At 35.1% G+C, this 21,132-nt stretch overlaps 1 protein-coding gene across 1 annotated transcript in view; it reads right to left on the bottom strand.

Moving 5' to 3' along the window:
* The window catches only part of Lmpt (four and a half LIM domains protein limpet), a 539,983-nt gene that overhangs the window by 509,594 nt on the left and 9,257 nt on the right, over positions 1–21,132 (bottom strand). The window contains exon 2 of the mRNA XM_075308102.1: positions 2,760–2,976. Within this exon, the coding sequence (XP_075164217.1) occupies positions 2,760–2,912 (153 nt within the window). The 5' untranslated portion in view covers positions 2,913–2,976. The remainder of the gene's footprint in view (positions 1–2,759; positions 2,977–21,132) is intronic.

Raw genomic sequence — 21,132 nt, 5'->3', positions numbered from 1 at the left:
TTATATAGCCATCAGATAGACCGATCTCCCAATATTACTTTTTGGGCTTCTAGAAACCGTAATTGTTGTACACTTTGCCTGAAATCGAAAATCTGGAGGTTTTTAGGAATACAAATAGGTGTGCAAGAAATGATTTTATTTTTTAGGCTTCTAGAATCCGTAGTTTTTATCCAATTTGCCTGAAATGAGAAATCTAAAGGTATTTTAGAACCTTAAATATGAGAGCCGAAAATGGCGTGTATTGGTCCATGTTTTGGTTTATCTCCCAAATAGACCGATCTCCCGACTTTACTTCTTGGGCTTTTAGAAACCATAGTTTTTATCAAATTTGCATGAAATTTTAAATCTAGAAGTATTTTAGGAACATAAAGAGGTGTGCCGAAAATGGTGAATATCGGTGCATATGCACTGATAATGAAAATTGCTTGAAACTGAATTATAGTTTCCAGATTTTACTTCTTGTAATCATTTAAATAATGGGGGTAAAAATCCACAGATGTTAGATTTTAAATCAAGGCGTTATTTCATTTTCATTTCATTTTCTTGCACACTTGCACACGATGTTTATGATTCCTCTAAAACTCAAACAAATATGGTTCTTATAAATCCAGAATCTGATCTAGTCTTCATAGGTAAAATCTTTGACTTTATCTTCGGGAAGTGTACTGGTTGAACAGATCTGCTTGTCACCAAATCCCACTGAAATTTTCACAGGAAACTATAATATTTGATTCATGGTGGTGGGTATTTAAGATTCGGCCCGGCCGAACTTACTGCTTTATATACTTGTTTTATTTTATATAGTACCAACCTTCAAATGATTCGTGCCAAATTTGACGTCTGTAAGTCAATTAGTTTGTGAGATAGAGCGTCTTTTGTTATTGTGTAAAAAATGGAAAAAAAGGAATTTCGTGTTTTGATAAAATATTGTTTTCTGAAGGGGAAAAATACGGTGGAAGCAAAAACTTGGCTTGATAATGAGTTTCCGGACTCTGCCCAGGGAAATCAACAATAATTGATTGGTATGCAAAATTCCAGCGTGGTGAAATGAGCACGGAGGACGGTGAACGCAGTGGACGCCCGAAAGAGGTGGTTACCGACGAAAACATCAAAAAACTCCACAAAATGATTTTGAATGACCGTAAAATGAAGCTGATCAAGATAGCAGAGGCTTTAAAGATATCAAAAGAACGTGTTGGTCATATCATTCATCAATATTTGGATATGCGGAAGCTCTGTGCAAAATGGGTGCCGCGCGAGCTCACATTTGACCAAAAACAACAACGTGTTGATGATTCTGAGCGGTGTTTGCAGCTGTTAACTCGTAATACACCCGAGTTTTTCCGTCAATATGTGAAAACGGATGAAACATGGCTCCATCACTACACTCCTGAGTCCAATCGACAGTCGGCTGAGTGGACAGCGATCGGTGAACCGTCTCCGAAGCGTGGAAAGATTCAAAAGTCCGCTGGCAAAGTAATGGCCTCTGTTTTTTTAGGATGCGCATGGAATAATTTTTTATCGATTATCTTGAGAAGGGAAAAACCATCAACAGTGACTATTATATGGCGTTATTGGAGCGTTTGAAGGTGTAAATCGCGGCAAAACGGCCCCATATGAAGAAGAAAAAAGTGCTGTTCCACCAAAACAACACACCGTGCCACAAGTCATTGAGAACGATGGCAAAAATTCATGAATTGAGCTTCGAATTGCTTCCCCACCCACCGTATTCTCAAGACCTGGCCCCCAACAAATTTTTCTTGTTCTCACACCTCAAAAAGGATGGTCGCAGGGAAAAAATTTGGCTGCAATGAAGAGGTGATCGCCAAAACTGAGGCCTATTTTGAGGCAAAACCGAAGGAGTACTACCAAAATGGTATCAAAAAATTGGAAGGTCGTTATAATCATTGTATCGCTCTTGAAGGGAACTATGTTGAATAATAAAAACGAATTTTGTTAGACCGGGGACTTATCAGCCAACCTGTTGTATATCGTTTATTCCCCGGGGTCTGAGTGCACCACGCCTCACTGTTGGGAATTAGAGTTTCAAACTTTTTGTCGAAAAGTGGATCCCGGGATGCTTTTACAAAGGAAATGTTTGTGGAACAACTTCCATTTTTTTGCTGGGATATAAGCCACCCTGTAGATAGATTTTGCCCTTGAAATGTCCTGTAGACTTTCTTTTTCTTCGGTCCCCCTGAAATTCGTTACATGATGCTAATATTCATCCTCAATTAATCACACAAACATTGATTTATGTTGGTTCATAAATAGACAAAGTATGCACCCATTTACTTCAAACAGAAACAACTGTCCCATATCCAGTTTTGATATTCCAGGCAATTAAAATTTTATGAACTTTTTGTCAGGTGAGAAAATTGGTGAAATAAATGAAAAAAAAATCAGCCATAATTTAAAAACAAGAAATCGTTCATCTTACTTCTTGCGAATGTTTAATGTAAGAACAAAACATAACATTAAATGTTTTTCAATGAAGAGACCTTATTCATTGCATTCTTAACATCATTTTTCTGAAAATTTTCATTTTCTAGGAATTCATTTCAGATGAAAGAGATGTTATGAAAAATTCACAGTTTTTTTTATCTGAGTACCACTCAAGTGGCTACGAAAAATTAAATAAATACTCCCATATTTTTGGAGGTATATTCCCACGAATAAGTGCTATTGGGGAAAAGTAATAAAATTCTCAAGTTGCTGAAAGAAAGAAATTAAAGAGGAGCTAGCCATCAAGTACTTACCGTTTCGGAGAAATCATCACGTGAACGCCGTGATAAGGTTGAATGATTGTCATTCGGATGATGATTATTGTGATGATGCTGCTGCTGTTGCTGATGCGTTTGCTGGTGTTGATGTATGAGATGGTGGCTCATGGTATCCTTGGTGGGTGACATTTTTCTCAAAGAAATAATGTTTCGGGTTGGCTAATTGAAATTCAATGGCGATTATATCGAGAACCTAAAAAATTACAACACCAAATATTAAATATTACCTAAATGAGAAGATGCGATGTTATGACAAGCCCTGGTTACAGACTTACGTCCAAAGTTTTTTTTGTTTTGGATTCAAACTTTAAACCAAAGATGCTAAATCCTTAAACGAAGTCATAGCCTATATTTAAAGCATTTTAATTAATTACCCAGCAAGAACATCGTCGCCAAAAAAATAGTGAAAATGTTCTTTTTGGATCCGGACATGGTGCATAATAGGCACAGAAGCGATGAATTTAACATTGGCTATTTCATCAGCCAGTGTTTTCGATGTTTTCGAATTTAAAAAAATGCGATATTTTACCAAATAAATATATATTTTTTTATTTTTAATGCATTCTAACTCTTATAGGTGAGTATTACGTCCGAGTTTAGCCGCTAAAGTGAAAACTAAATCAGTAAAAAAAGGCTTAAAAATATACATATTTGTTGCAAATTTTATTATAACTTGTTGGGGAATATCCCAAAGTAAATTTTCACAAAGTTTGTATTCCTTAAAATGGATTATTAAAGAATAGTAATCGTGAAAAAATGACGATTTTAGAGGCTAAACTCGAACTTATTACCCACCTTATCTGAAAAGTTTGAACTCACATATTTTCAAAAATTGGCAATTTTTCTAGAATGGAGTTAGCATTTTTTCAAAAACAAAATGTATAATATGTACGAGTTTATTATATGGATGCAAACATATATTAATTTAGAAATTACCTATAAACATATATGTGTTTAGAAAGAGAGACCGAACGAGTATGCTTCGAGTAAAAAAATGGATGTAACCAACTGGCGCCTTAAAAATATATAAACACGAAGAAAATGTTATTAAAAGTTTTTTCTACCAGTGTATGCCTAAGTTGAAACATAATATGTTTGAACAATACATACAATATTTTGTTTGGACCAATCCCGAAAATACATATATATGCTTGAAGCAGAATGTGTTTGGGAGTATATGTTACAGAAAAAATTTTTTGTTTTGAGGGTGTAGATTTGCTTAGTTGAGGGAGTCCCTCTATGGAATTGTTGGTCCAATTGGAAAAATGTTGGTCCAAACAAAAATTACGTTGTGGCAGCGCTGGTACACAGTCAAATACACAAATATATTTCATGAGAACTGTGGAACATTTTTGCCACAAAAATGTTATTGTTTCGCCTAACGTAAACATGATTGCCGAAAATGATACATAATTTCCGAGAAAATAACATGTTTGCCGCAAACACCCTACATGTTTCACATCGAAAAGTAACATTTTCATTTTTTACTCTATTCCAAATTAAATTCCTTCACTCTGTTTGTTTCCGAAAAAAGTGTTGCCCGATTGTCAAAGACTGAAAAATTGAAAAAGACTGGTTTTCATATGTTTGGCTATAAACATTATATGTTTGGAACACAAATTTTTAAACACAATATTTTTGAGTGCAAGCATATAATGTTCATAAACTAGCATAACATGTTTGGGACATATATGTTAATATGTTAGAACATATTATGTTTGGGACATAAAATGTTTTTAAATATAATATGCTTGGATGCAAACATATATTAATTTAGAAATAGCCTATAAACATATATGTGTTTAGTAGCTTGGAGCGCTATTTAACAGGGAGCGATATTGAATTAAGTTGGTGGTTGTTGCTTGTTATTACAAAATTAACATTTTATTTTTCCTTGGGCAATTGATCAGCTACTTCTTTGATCCTTACAAACTGTGTGGTCCGCTGTTCGAATCCCCGTCCGGCAAAAGGTAAAATTAAAATAAAAAAAAATCGTACAATTGAATAATTTCTTCTACAATGTTTGTATTACAGAAAAAGGTGCTAAGAACTAAAAAATCTCGTGGAAGTGAGAAAGATGTGGGGGAATATACAATTGGGCAGAAACCAAATTTTGAGCATTCAGGTCGAAAACCTATGTTGTTAGCACCTATATTACCTGTTTATTTTCATAATTCATTATGATTGTAAATATATAAATAAATAAATAAAATTTTGAGCACAATATTGTTTGGGAGAATTTTTTTAAGCATATAATATTTTTGGGTGCAAAATGCTTCCAAACATATTATATGTTCACATAATAACATATTGTTTTTTGGAAGACAACATTATTGAATTTGGATGCAAAAATACAAAATGTTTGGAACTTAGACTACCCAAACATATATTGTTTAGACCAATATGCTTTCAAACATATTATATATTGGAAGAGATCAAACATATAAATGTTTGGGCAATAGCCAAAAATGTATATGCTTGAAGCAAAATATGTTTGGGAGTATATGTTACAGAAGCGATTTTTTGTGAGCGTGTATATATCTACAATAGATGGTGGAAACTCCACTCTATTGCCATCCAGTTCTTTATTTACACTATCTTTGTGACTGAGAGACATGTTTCCGATACGGGAGTATTGTTATGTCTGTTTTGTTTTTAATGTAAAACTCCGGTCTGTCTGTCATACGGTGGGTTGCTCTAAAGAATGTATGTGGTATGTGCTGGAACATGAAATATTTCACCATGATTTTTCAATGTGGGGTAGGCATTAAAGAGCACACATACATGTGTAACTTTGTACGTAAAATAATGTTAACATTTTATAGAAATGTGGTAAAATTGAAAAATATTTAATAAAGCGTTTGCCAAAATAATAACAAAGAGAGGTAAACGAGTTAGAACAATGTTGTCGCTGCGGCGTTTTAGCCTGAGATTTGTGCCAAAAATCCCCAAATTCAACAAAACGGATTAACAGCGAAATAAAGAGAATATAATCACCTCAAAGATGTTTCAACAGAATAAAGTGATTTTTTCTTGGGGAAACATGGAAAATTTTTTGTCGCAAAAATATTGTTTTCTCGCAAAACCGGCATGCCGAAATTGGATACATAATTTCCGGAAAAATAACATGGTTGGGACAAACATGTTACATGTTCCTTGTGAAAAAATAACATTATGCTCTTGAAATAGGCTTGAAGTGATCGTATTCTCTGGAGGTATATTTAACTGAAGAATTTTCTTAACTTTTCTGCACTTTGTAGTGACTATTTTCTAAGGATAATTCGCGAATTTTCGTGAGCGTCAATTCCAGTGCTGCCGCTAGTGAAAAATTGAGTGAAGTAGATTTTGGAAAAAAGTGGAGTAGATTGAATAAAATTGAAGTAGCATACATTTTTGAAAACAAAACAATAGAATTCATTCTATTATACCCTCCACCATAGGATGGGGGTATATTAACTTTGTCATTCCATTTGTAACGCATCGAAATATTGCTCTAAGACCCCATAAAGTATATATATTCTGGGTCGTGGTGAAATTCTGAGTCGATCTGAGCATGTCCGTCCGTCCGTCTGTTGAAATCACGCTAACTTCCGAACGAAAGAAGCTATCGACTTGAAACTTGGCACAAGTAGTTATTATTGATGTATGTCGCATGGTATTGCAATGGGCCATCTCGGTCCACTTTTACGTATAGCCCCCATATAAACGAACCGCCAAATCTGGCTTGCCAGCTGAAATTTGGTACATGGTTTCAGCATATGATCTCCAACAACCATGCAAAAATTGGTCCACATCGGTCCATAATTATATATAGCCCCCATATAAACTAATCACCCCGATTTGGCTTGCGGAGCTTCTAAAAGAACCAAATTTCATCCGACCCAGCTGAAATTTGGTACATGGTGTAAGTATATGGTCCACATCGGTTAATAATTCAATGATTAAAACCGCTATGTTCATCGTAATTAAAGGAATAGGAAAAACAATTAGGTAATATGGGGAAAATTTAAAAATTTGAAGCAGAAAAAAAAGTGAAGCAGATTTTTGGAAGAAGGAGTGACGAAGTAAATTTTGTGAAAATGAAGCAAAATACTTCGATTAAAGTAGTAGCGGCAGCACTGGTCAATTCCTACTAGGGTGTCCAGCCACCGTGGTGCAATGATTAGCATGCCTGCCTTGCATACACAAGGTCGTGGGTTCGATTCCTGCTTCGACCGAACACCAAAAAGTTTTTCAGCGGTGGATTATCCCACCTCAGTAATGCTGGTGACATTTCTGAGGGTTTCAAAGCTTCCCTAAGTGGTTTCACTGCAATGAAACTTAGTGAAACTGTATTGTAAGTACCCAAAGGGAAATGGATCAATCCCAGGACCGGTACAGCGTTAGTCCCTGGTGTGTATGGACCAGTAACAGTTCTGGTCCAAGCGTATGGAACCGAACCGGTCACTTTAGCATGGATTTGTGATTGGCTGGGAAAATTTACACTCTAGGACACGACTGGGACTCATCCCAAACGACACGTCCTGGAACAACTTAGTAAGACTTCCCCATAGACAACTGCTCATGAAACAGTCTGGGACAAACTTTTAGGACCCTGTTTCCATCCATATCGCACCAGAAAGGAATATGTCGCACAATAAATAATTCTGATAGTTGTATTATAGTAAAAGTGTGGATTCACTCACGCGCACATCCAAGTATATAATATTTACTGTAAAAATAAGAACAAATTTTAAAAAAATTAATTACAAAACAAACTATTTTATAGCCACAATTGCCCAAAGTTGCCCACAGGCCAACATTCTCTACCGCCTAAACAAATGGGCTTGGCGACCCGAAATTTTGGCTAGACGCTCCTTAAATGACTTCAACAAGATTAAGAGTAAAAAAAAAATTGCGATACCAATAAAAAATCGGTAAAATTAATCTTTATTTTGGGGATTTTGTATCTTTGCTTTAAAGCTAAAGTTGAAATTAAGAAATAAGTTGTTGATTTGAAGTATCTGGTATAACTTCTATTTTTAAACTCCCATTTGTACACTCAAAAAAAGTTTACTTGGATCCATAGATTTTGACTTTTCCTTAAGGATTTTGACATTAATTCCCAGCCAAAAATACGACTTCTTTAAAATAAAGACATTTCTATTTTATTTATATCAAAAATGTTTTCCTTCACTTTAACGAAAGTTTTCGTTTAATGAAGGAACACAAGTTTCCGAGATTGGTGTCCTATAGGACGAAATTTCGTTAAATGTGATCGGTGTACAAATTGTATTTTTTTTTTCGATTAAATTCAAAGTTACACAGAAAAAAATTTCCGTAGTTAAACTAACGCTAAATATAACCTATTTTTATTGGAAAAAAATTATTTACTTGTAGTTAAATTTTATTATTTTTATCGAAATTTTTCACAGCTTAATGAAATCTTACTTTTTTTAAGTATGTCTCAAAAATTTTATGAACTAAACGTGAGTATAAAATTTTCGTACGATTCCCAAAAATAGAAAGAATGAACTCCTGTATAGTTAAAATGGTAATGATTTGGCGCCAATGATTTTCTTCTTTATTTTTAGTTAATATTTTCTTCTATGAGAGGATGTAATTTCGTGAACTGCAGTTAAAAAGTACAAAAGGGCATTGAATTTTCCTGGTTTTAACAGCGCTTTGTGGAAATTTCAAACTGTGGAGTAAAATTTAGTTCAATTTTCGTGCGGGGTAGTTCATTCTTCCTATAAAACAGTTCACTTTTTTCGGTGTAGGTAGTTTCCTACAAAATGACTTTTTTTTAAAGAAGAGGCGTCTTTGGCTCGGAATCAAGACCAGAACTTTTAAGGATAAGTAAAAATCTTTGGATTTACTTATTTTGAGTGCACATTAAACAGACGGACATCAGGTATATTCGACGTTTCGATGTGTTACAAACGAAAAGACTTTTTTGTTTCCCACAAAATGCAAAACATAAATGTCCAGCACGGTAACATTGGTTACAGGTGGTCTCTGTCACTCTATCTCTCTGTTGCTATCAGCAGCAATACAACAAGCAGCAAACCTTTTTGCGCTCACAAACAATTTTATTTTTAGATATTTAATCACCTTTCTGCCTAAAGCTCAAGTAAAATAAATTCTTCGCCTACCCTAACACTTATACCCATAAACATTAACGCGTTGCTCTCATTGACTGATATTAGCTTTTGCGCCGGTTAAATGACTGACTAACTAACTCCGAACAACTTCGCTGAAGCGTTTAAAACTTTTCGGATGCAGTATTAGATTTAACAAGCACTAAATGCCTTTATTTCGCAGTAGTTTAGATCCAATTTTAGAAATATGTACAAATCTCCACAAAATTTAGAACAACCCCTGTTGTAAAATAATTGGAAAAGAAGATAGGAAATTAGCAGGAGAGACTTGACGGAATTAGGTTCAAACTACAATGGAAAAACATGGTACCCAGTTCCAAAGATTTAGATTTTAATGATTTTGGTATTGATTTCGAGCTAAAGAAAGTAGAGAGAAATTACCCTAGGATACATTTAAGGCACAATTCACTTTTAAATTTGGTTTGTATACACTCAAAAAAAAGTTTACTTGGATCCAAAGATTTTGACCTTCCTTTAAGGATTTGGGTATTGATTCCGAGCCAAAGATGCGGCTTCTTTAAAATAAAGACATTTTTTACAGACCTCCCTGGATTTAAATCTAGGATCGATAAAATTAAAATTGGATACAGATCTCATTCATCGAATTTTTATTCTTTGTTTGCTATATATTAATAAAGGTATTCATGTACAAACAAATTCCAGTTTCAAAATCCAAATTATGCCAAGTACTTCAAAGTAAAAACAGTTTTCTTAATGCTAAAAAAACTTTAAACCCAATATGCAAATCCTTAAAATTAGTCTTAGCCTATATTTGAAGCGTTTTTATCTTAAATTTAAAAATGCAATATGTCAGTTGAGTTAAAGACTTTAAATTAAAAATGTTTTTCTTTATTTTAAGGAACATTTGCCTTACTTCAAAGATCTACAACTTCAACAGAGGGAAGCAAAATGTCACGATTTGTGTCCTAAATTTAATGAAAAAAATGTTTGAGGCAAGGATTATAAATTTTCTTTTAATTAAAATGTCATTATTTTAAAGAATTTTGTCCTTAGTTGCATAATCTTCCAGATTAGGTCAATATTTTTTTCAGTGTACTTGATCCTTATGCATTCTTAATATTAGGACACTAAATTTAGCCAACAATGACGACAAATTTCTTTAAAGTCTTTTATTTTAATGAAAGTAAAGTTTAAAAATTTTATTTTAAAATTATACTTCTCTAAATTTAGAATACTAAACTATTAAATTTGCATCCCTCCCGTTAAGTTGTTGTGTGTTTGAGGTAAGGCTAATTTTCTTTAATGTAAAGAATTTTGATTTAATAAAATTATCTGTAAATTAAATTTAAGGAAAAAAACTTCAAATATAGGCCAAAATTTACTTTGAGAATTTAGAATCTTTGATTTTTTTAATTAGTACAAACAAATGTCAGTTTACAAATCCAAATTATAAAAGATATTTCAGAGTGACAAACGTTTTCATAATTTCAAAAAAAAAAAACAAGTATATACGGCCGCAAGTTCGGCCAGGCCGAAGCTTATGTACCCTCCCCCATGGATTGCGTAGAAACTTCTACTGAAAACTGTCATCCACAATCGAATTACTTGGGTTGCGGTAAACTTCCTAACACCGTCTTCTAAATTACAAGGTAGTCCATACGTAGTATATATTAAACTAAAAAAGGCCGATTAAATACATACATACATATATAATTAAGTTTAAAGTTTCTATAGAAATGAAATTTTGACATTTTCTATAGAAGTAAAATTTTGAAAAAATTTTCTATAGAAATAAAATTTGGAAAAAATTTTCTATAGGAATAAAATTTTGACAAAATTTTCTATAGAAATAAAATGTTCAATAGAAATAAAATTTTTACAAAATTTTCTATAGAAATAAAATTTTGACAATGTTTTCCATAAAAATAAAATTTTGGTAGATTATTTTTGGCTCGAGTGGCAACCATGAATATGAACCGATATGGACCAATTTTTGTGTGATTGGGGATCGGCTATATATAACCATAGACCGATATGGATCAATTTTGCCATGGATATTAGCGGCCTTATACTAACACCACGTTGCAAATTTCAACCGGATCGAATGAATTTTGCTCCTCCAAGAGGCTCCGGAGATCAAATCTGGGGAACGGTTTATATGGGGGCTATATATAATTATGGACCGATATGGACCAATTCTTGCGTGTTTGTTAGATACCACATTCTAACACCATGTTCCAAATTTCAACCGGATCGGATGAATTTTGCTCCTCCAAGAGGCTCCGGAGGACAAATCTGGGAATCGATTTATATGGGGGCTATATATAATTATGGACCGATATGGACCAATTTTTGCATGGTCATTAGAGAACATATACCAACACCATGTACCAAATTTAAACCGGATCGAATGAAATTTTCATTTCTTAGAGGCTCCGCAAGCCAAATCGGGGGATCGGTTTATATGGGGGCTATATATAATTATGGACCGATGTGGACCAATTTTTGCATGGTCATTAGAGAACATATACCAATATCATGTAGCAAAATTCAGCCAGATCGAATGAAATTTGGTTATCTTAGAGGCTCCGCAAGCCAAATCGGGGGATCGGTTTATATGGGGGCTATATGTAATTATGGACCGATATGGACCAATTTTTGCATGGTTGTTAGAGACCATATACTAACACCATGTATCAAATTTCAGCCGGATCGGATGAATTTTGCTTCTCTTAGAGCAATCACAAGCCAAATTTGGGGGTCCGTTTATATGGGGGCTATACGTAAAAGTGGACCGATATGGCCCATTTGCAATACCATCCGACCTACATCAATAACAACTACTTGCGCCAAGTTTCAAGTCGATAGCTTGTTTCGTTCGGAAGTTAGCGTGATTTCAACAGACGGACGGACGGAGGGACATGCTCAGATCGACTCAAAATTTCACCACAACCCAGAATATATATACTTTATGGGGTCTTAGAGCAATATTTCGATGTGTTACAAACGGAATGACAAAGCTAATATACCCCCATCCTATGGTGGAGGGTATAAAAAACTTTAAACCAAAAATCCTCAAAATAAGTCTTAGCCTATTTATCATAAATCAAATATTTTTGGTAACCAATTTAATATTTCTAATCTCAAAAACAAATATTTAATTTCAGAATAACAACTTGGAAAGATTTTTATGATTATTGGTAAGTTTTCTTTAACATTCTTTTAACCATAATATTTAGTTTTTATATGCATATTATTATTTATTTAATTAGATTTTTTGGAAACCAATTTCAGATATTTATTTTATCATGTCCTTCACATCGATAACAACACAATTTTATGAGTCAATATATTACTTAATTCATTATTTCTCTAATTGTTTCAGGTACAAATTTTATGAGGTACGTTTATCTAAGAAAAGTTGAATTCCTTACACCATTTGATGAAATGCCCCAAATATGGTAAGTTACAAGCTAATATAAAGAGCTAAAAAATTATATTTTATTACATGTTAATTTTTAACAATTTTCATTATTCCTTTCATTTGTTTTAGCAAGATATGTGAAAAATATACTTACGATGTATAAAGAACTAAGGATAAGTCCAAAAATGTCCAAACAGCGAGTTAAAATAAACTACTTTCTTGTCCCATGTGGCCGTAATTGTTATTCACAAAAAACATTGTATTAAGAACTTCCATCATTAGTTTTTATAATAAAATACGTTTGCTTAAAGAAAGTTTACTTGTAATGTATGAACATTTTCGTAATAGTATAACGGTTTGTTGTTCATTTAATTATTTAATTTCTTTGTGGAATGATTGATATAAAAATAGTTTAGTCGTCGACATTTTAAAGAGACTGTTAACCAAATTTTACTATCGGGTTTCCCAAAAAATAATCAAGTTAACCACAACAATAATAATGACTTTTTAACTTGGTAAGGGTATATAAAGTTAATGGTTTTGTAAAATTTAACTAAAATACAATGCCATAGATGAACTAAAATTTAAGAGACTTTTAAACTAGACAAGTAGAAAAAAAATCTTAAGGGCTAGATCATGGTCAATTTTACTACAGTTTTGTTCATTTATCAATGGAAAAGGGTTGACTGTTTTTTCAGTGTGTAAATTGCGTGTCCTAAAATTTGGGCTGCATAATCTTTCATATTAGGTCAATATTTTTTTTAGTGTATGATTTACATTAAACTGATTTTCGACTTAGCCTACTATGGTGTGCTATGGAAACACCAAAATCACAACAAATATCAGCAACAGTGAACATGGATCGTGAAAGCATATCAACTCCTACGTAATCAGAGCAAAATGTCTAGCGTATTAACTCGTTTTCTTGGGAGTAACTACGTATTCCAACAACAAATCTTGAGGTAATAATTTTATTACTCAACCGAACATACATACTTGACTTTATCTCTGATTTTATTTAAAAACAAAAAAAAATAGAATGGACAAAATATTTCAGTAATCAGATGAGTAATTGCTTTAATTATTTTCCATGAAAGAATATAGAGATAAGGTTTCAGATATCCAAAAAAATAAACAACTTTCGCTGCAACATTCGAACTGTTGTCATAATAACGTCTAACGATTATTTAGAGACTTTTCATGACACAAGAAAAAAGAATGCCGTGGATGAAATTCCGTTCACGAATTGGAACATAAAAACTAAAATGTTTATTTTTGCCACAAATAAAAACAGTTTTATTCTAAAGCCACAATCAATTTCGTTTCAGAAGAACGATGAAAGATCTTGGGTTTCTTGAAAGATCTTGGGTTTCTATTCAACCGTCGAACGGAACGGACGTGTTTTTCAATAGCGGATAAACTCATCGTAATAGGTACCTAATAAGAATTTCAAGTGTGGTGGGATATAAAGCCACCATGCAGCGAAATTCCAAGTCATCCACTGGGTTGCTAACTTCAGGGCCCAGTGGACGGGTATCGACTGGAGTTATAAATCTGGGCAATGACCAAGAGTTCGGCCCAATTAGTCGACCTGTAGACGGGTCGACAGGTGGCGACACTATGACAAGTCGAACTTTTTCTAAGGTAACGACATCAAAAGGAGGTAATCCCTCACGAAAGAGATTCAAGGAACGCAGAAATGCTTTGTTTATCCTAAAGAAGTTAGGATCAGTCGACCCAAGCACGCTGTCGGCTAAACAAAGCGATTCCTTAAAATGGGCTCAAAGAATTCTTGAGACTGGAAAAAGGGAACGATCGCCGGATGAGCTGCCATCCTCCAAAACGGATCAAAGATCGTTTGCCTCAGTTGCTAAAGACAGCCTTGTGATGGCTATCATTAATAAAGGAGCATTGGACGGTATGGTTCCAAAGCAAAAATGGGGGGAAATTGAGAATGCTCTGTCTGTCGTCTACTCACAGGTGCTGGAAAAGTTTCCCGGCCCAGATCCTCGACACCAAGAGGCTGGTTGGTATCAAGGACGATTTAAGCTAGTCGCATTTGAGGACCAGAGGTCTATAGAATGTTTTAAAGCTGCTCTGGTAGTGCACTGCTTGGTGAAGTTTGGGAAGGAGCTGCTCTAGAGTTAGTCGAGAAGAAAGACATACCGGCTAGACCTACAGCACATGCGTGGATACCTGCAAACCCTTCTGACCCTGAATCTATTTTAAATAGACTGAAACGATGCAATCCAGATCTTCCAACAGCTGATTGGAAGGTTGGCCGTTTGGGTGTTTATATTGAACACTCAGTCTTTGCCACATCTAGCAAAGTCCCAGGGCCGTGTATGTTATGGCTTTCATTATATCCAAATGAAGGTATATAAAAACGATCAGCTAAAGGATTCAGAAATGGACAAGCCTCTGTCTGAATTAGAAGTAAGCGGATCCTCTTGCGAAGTCGAGGGAGATACCAAAGTTGAAGACATGGATAGACACCGTATGCGAGAGGAGCTTTCTATTGCCTCAGAACTCACCAAAGTTGAACCTATGGTTATTGACTCGATTGAAGCGGCTGATGTGACGGTTGTTGAAAATCTCGATGGTCCTACGGATCCTCCAGATAAATCTTCATCATTGTAAGGCTGCATGTGCTGCCTTAAAAGTTCTCCTGATGAAAGGGACATAGATATAGTTCTTATTCAAGAACCATATGTTTATAGAAACAAAATATGTGAATTAAGTACTCCGGGGTTCAAACTATTGCAGTATACTGGTAATGATGTAAATCGAGCCTGTATAATTGCTAAAATCGAGCTCAACTTGTTTCTGCTTCCTTCAATGTGCAATACAGACACTGTCGTTGCCAGTTTAGAAATAGCCAAATGCAAATATTGGGTATCTTCGTGACGTTAAGACCTTAGTGGAAGAGTCACTGAAAACAAAGACGAAACTCATTATGGGATGCGATGCGAATGCACATCATAGTATATGGGGAAGTAGTGATACTAATGCAAGGGGAGAGCCGCTAATAGAGTTTATTTTGCGTACTAATCTGGTAGTTTGCAACAAGGGAGATGCCCCAACCTTTGTCACTAAAAACAGGCAAGAGGTTTTGGACATCACCTTGGCCTCGCAAGAACTGAACGAAATGATATCTGAGTGGCAGGTTTTAAGCTTCTCAGATCATCGCTACATCAGTTTCAAATTTGATGTTCATATCACCAGACCATATTTCCGCCAAATGTTAGGAAAGCTGACTGGAATAGGTATAGGGAATCGTTCAATATGATGATACCGGAAATAACAGAGACAAATATGAGAAATGTGCAAGATATCGAACACGCAGTGGAGCGGATTACTAAGGCCTTCAACATCTCACTGAAAGCTGCATGCCCTAGAGGAAAGCCAAGGGGGAAACATCGACCACCATGGTGGTCTACGGAATTAAGTAATATGAGGAAATCCTGCAGGAAGCTCTTTAACAAGGCAAAGTCCACCAGAGCCCCTGAGGACTGAGACGCTTACAAGAAGAATCTGAGAGGATACAAGCGAGAACTGAGAAAGGCTCAGCATAACTCTTGGAATGATTACTGCAGCAGTATTGAGAATACGTCCGAGGCTTCCAGACTACGGAAGGTTCTAGCATCCACCAACTCCGCTCCAGGTTTCATTAAAACATCGGAGGGCAATTGGACAACGTCCAGTGAGGAGACGCTGGAGGTACTATTGGAAACACATTTTCCTGGAAATCAGACGGTTGAACCATGTACTGGCGGTGCCACAGTTGCTCAGCGGTCGTTTCCTGTCGAGGAAATTGTATCGGAAACTAGAATAAGATGGGCGCTAAATAGCTTTGGACCATTCAAATCCCCCGGACCTGATGGAATTACTCCGGCGGAGTTACAAGCTGTAACTGACAAAATTATCCCCTGGTTGTCGGTGATATATAAAGGATGTATCAACTTATCATATATCCCAGGAAAGTGGAGGGAAACAAAAGTCGTTTTCATACCTAAAGCGGGAAAAGCCTCTCACTCGAGGGCGAAGGATTTCCGACCAATCAGCTTATCCTCATTGCTACTTAAGACTCTGGAGAGGATGATAGATATTTATCTTAGAACTAGCATCGATTCAAGTTTGTTCTCGAAACGACAGCATGCATACTCGAAGGGCAGGTCTACTGAGACCGCACTACATGAACTAGTCAGCTTTATTGAAAGCTCACTATCTGTCAAAGAATACACAATCGTGGCGTTTCTAGACATTGAAGGGGCGTTCAATAATGTCCATCCGAGCTCGATATTAAATGGACTGACAACTCTGAATGTTGATCCATGTATACTCAGCCTGTTAGACGAACTGCTAATGAAGAGACGTATTTCAGCCACACTAGGACAAGCAAACATACAAAGGTACGTGAACAGAGGCACTCCCCAAGGAGGAGTTCTATCACCTTTTCTTTGGAATGTTGCTATAAATAGCCTTCTGGTTACTCTAGAAAAAGAAAGGATAAAAGTGGTGGCATACGCAGATGATGTGGCTCTGGCAGTCAGGGGAAAATTCCCATCCACAATCAGAGATATTATTCAGAGGGCCCTCCGGTTGACTGAGAAATGGGCGAAAGACAATGGTCTTGGGGTAAATCCTGCAAAGACAGAATTAGTCATGTACTGCAAAGATCGCAAAACTCCCACGGTTAGACCTATTTCCTTAGGGGGTATTGAAATTCCCTTTGGTGATTGTGCAAAATACCTTGGCGTTATTTTGGACAGGAAGCTGAACTTTAAGCTTAATATTGAAGAAAGGGCGAGAAAGGCAACTGTAACTTTGTACTCGTGCAAAAAGGCAATAGGAAAAAAGTGGGGACTAAAACCAAAAATTGTGCATTGGCTATACACGGCAGTGGTTAGACCTATAATGCTATATGGTGTTGTAGTCTGGTGGCCGGCACTTCAGAAACCGACTTGTTTAGATAAAGATCAGCGTATGGCGTGTTTGTGTATTTCAGGCGCATTCAGCAAGACAGGAACAAACTCCCTTAATGTCATTCTGCATCTATTGCCTTTAGACATTTTGGCCAAACAGTCAACTGCAATAACGGCTGTGCGGTTGAGCGAACTATCGCTGTGGTCGGAAAAAGGTTACGGTTCTGTCCTCAAAATAATGCCAGATGTGCCTAACGTAGTGGATTACACTTTGGCGAGTCCACTTTTCGACAAAAAGTTTGAGACTCTAATCCCCAACAGTGAGGCGTGGTGCACACAGACCCCGGGGAATAAAGAATATATAGATTTCTACACTGATGGCTCCAAATTGGATGGAAAAGTGGGGTTCGGAGTATATTCTAATGATCTGGAACTTCGAATAGCGAAAAGATTACCTAATCACTGTAGTGTTTTTCAGGCTGAAATATTAGCAATAAGAGAGGTGGCGAATTAGCTGAGAAGTAATGTTCCAAAAAATGTGGGCATTAATATATACTCAGACAGTCAACCTGCAATAAAATCCTTGGACTCTGTGTTCCTCAACTCGAAAACGGCCATCGACTGCCGCAAATCTCTCAATGAGATGGCTGAGCAGTACAATATTCACCTAATATGGGTACCTGGCCATAGGAACATACTGGGGAACTGCGAAGCGGATGAGTTGACAAGGCTAGGAACTACCTTACATATTCCAGGGGAACTGAAATTTGTTGGTATGTCCCTAGCTACCTGCAAGCTCATGCTGCGTGAGAAGGCTGTTATGATGGCAAATGTTCGATGGGAGAATTGCAAGGGTTGTAACTTGGTGTCGCAAATATGGCCCCATTTCAACTTAAACCGCACACTAGATATGCTAATGTTCTCGAGACGTCAGATATCACTCCTGATATCTGCTATAACGGGTCGCTGCCTGATAGGCGATTTTGCAAAAACTATTGGCGCGAAGTATAATGACTATTGTATGAGCTGTCATGATGCGGAGGAAAAAGAATCAATTAAACACCTCTTGTGTGAGTGTCCTGCATTTTGTGTAAAGCGCAAGCAACTTTTAGGAGCATATAGCTTCAGATTACTGGCGGAAAACGTTAACTTAAGCAGTCTGCTAATGTTTTTGGAACAATCTGGTTGGTTCAACAAAGAAAAATAATCCAGAAGGTTCAGCGGTTAAAACTAGAAGTGCCCATATGTAATAGGTACTTTTAGTTAATGTGGTATCACAATGGACTGAATAGTCTAAGTGAGCCTGAATCTTAATCGGGCTGCCACTTTAACCTAACCTAACCTTCTTGTTAAAAGTGTAATGTATAAAATTTATCAATAAAGTATGAAAAATTAAATTATGTCCGTTTTTGTTCTACCCAAAAATAATATATATAATAAAAACAAGTGAGTAAAGTAGAAAGTCGGGCGGGGCCGACTACATCATACCCCAAAACACCCCTACTGAATTAGTAAACATAAGCATTTGTAGGGTATCATTGGTATAGGTTTTGGGGAACATAAAGGGGGGTACATGTTAATGGGTGTCTTGTCACAATCTGAGCCGAAACGTCTAATATTAGGAGCTATAGTTTATTTTGCACCAAAAGAGTTAGTGTGCCACTAATATTGAGTTCATTAAGTAAAGTAGAAAGTCGAGAGGGGCCGACTATATCATACCCTAAACCACCATTACAGAATTAGTAATCATAAGCATTTGTGGGGTAACATATAGGTCTGGGAGATAAACCGCTGTTGCATATTTAAGAAAATTAAGGGGTACATGTCTATGGGTGCTTTGTGTCAATCTGACTATAGCTCATAGTCAATGTTGCCAGGGAAAATGTTCGGTTTACCCTACAAGGACAAAAAAAGTTCCCTACTTTCCCATACATTCCCAAACAATTTTCCCTACTATATTTTTCGTTAAATTTAAAAAATTATACAAAACAAAAATGGTTCTAAGTACTTTATTATCTTAGAACATGAATATGCAACGTATATAACTTAGAATATAAATTTGTATTACCACCACGGTTGCCACAGTTGATAGAATTCTACCCAAATTAGTAATCTTTTTGTTAAATCTCTATAAAAGTAAAATTTTGGAAAAAGTTTCTATAAACAAATTTTTGTGAGAAATTTTTCTATAGAAATAAAATGTTGACAATAAATTCTATAGAAATAAAATTTTGAGAAACAATTCCACAGAAATAAATTTTTGAGAAAATTTTTTATAGAAATAATATTTTGAAGAAAAAAAATTCTATAGAAGTACAATTTTGACAAAATTTTCTATAGAAATAAAATGTTGACCAAATTCTCTACAGGAATAAAATTTACCACACATTGTTAAAGATCAAGCCTTGCCGGCTTCTAATTTCCTCCTCTAGAGCCACCAAAATGTAAAAATTATTACAAATTGTGTTGAGTGAAAATTTCCTACATTGTGTCCCTACGTCCCTACAAGACGCTAAATATTAGAAAAACCCTACATATAGGGAATTTCCCCTATTTCTAGCAACACTGGCTGTGTTGATATTGCGCCTACGGAGTTAGTATGCCACTAATATTGAGCCCCTTATTAAAAAAGAGAAAATCGTTAAATTAGTGTGGGTAATAAATACAAATTTGTAAAAATCGAGCAATATTCTTATGTAAGAGCTACAAGTACGTATAAGTACGATCGGCTAGTACATCAAAATTTGAAATTTGAGTAACATTGGTTAATAAATAAGAGTACTATGGCCAAATTTGGGAAAATCGAGCGATGCATATATATGAAAGCTATATCTAAATCTGAACCAATTTGCATAATATTTTGCGGGTTTGATTAATACCACAAAAGGTTTCCTTGTGCAAGATTTGAGTAAGATCAGTTAAGAAATGAGGCCTGTATGGTCAAACATAAAGTTATTAGGGGCGAATTTTTCAAAATCGGGTGATACATATATGGGAGCTATATCTACATCTGAACCGATTTCGATGAAATTTTGCACATATAGTTAGTACTATAGAGGACAGGATCTAGCCAACTTTTAGTAAGATCGTTTAATTAATAAGGGTTCTATGGCCAAATTTGGGATAATCGGACTATACATATATATGGGAGCTATATCTAAATCTTAACCGATTTCTATAATTTTTTTCACATATAGTTAGTGCTATAGAATACTACATTTAACCAAATTTGGGTAAGATCGGTTGATAAACAAGGGTTTTATGGCCAAATTTATAAAAATCGGGCGGTACATGGGAGCTATAGCTAAATCTGAACCGATTTCGATGATTTTTTGCACATGTAGTTAGTGCTATAGAAGATTATATTTAGCCAACTTTGAGTAAGATCGGTTGATAACTAAAGGTTTTGTGGCCAAATTTGTGAAAATCGGGTGATACATATATATGAGAGCTATATCTAAATATGAAGCGATTTGGATTAAATTTTGCAGACTTGAAGGACGATGGAAAAGATTACCTTTTGCCAAATTTGGTGACGATCCGTTTGAAAAAACGCGCAACGTGACCCTATTTGTCGAAATCGGGCGATACATATATATGGGAGCTATATCTTAATTTGATCCGATTTCTTATATATATATATATATATATATATATATATATATATATATATATATATATATATATATATATATATATATATTGGTATATATATATATATATATATATATATATATATATATATATATATATATATATATATATATATATATATATATATATATATATATATATATATATATATATATATATATATATATATATATATATATATATATATATATATATATATATATATATATATATATATATATATATATATATATATATATATATAT

Source organism: Haematobia irritans, chromosome 4 (assembly GCF_050003625.1).
Source record: "Haematobia irritans isolate KBUSLIRL chromosome 4, ASM5000362v1, whole genome shotgun sequence".
Classification (NCBI taxonomy): Eukaryota; Metazoa; Arthropoda; class Insecta; order Diptera; family Muscidae; genus Haematobia; species Haematobia irritans.
The sequence above is the reverse complement of the archived record's forward strand: the minus strand, read 5'-3'. Positions and strand labels throughout refer to the sequence as shown.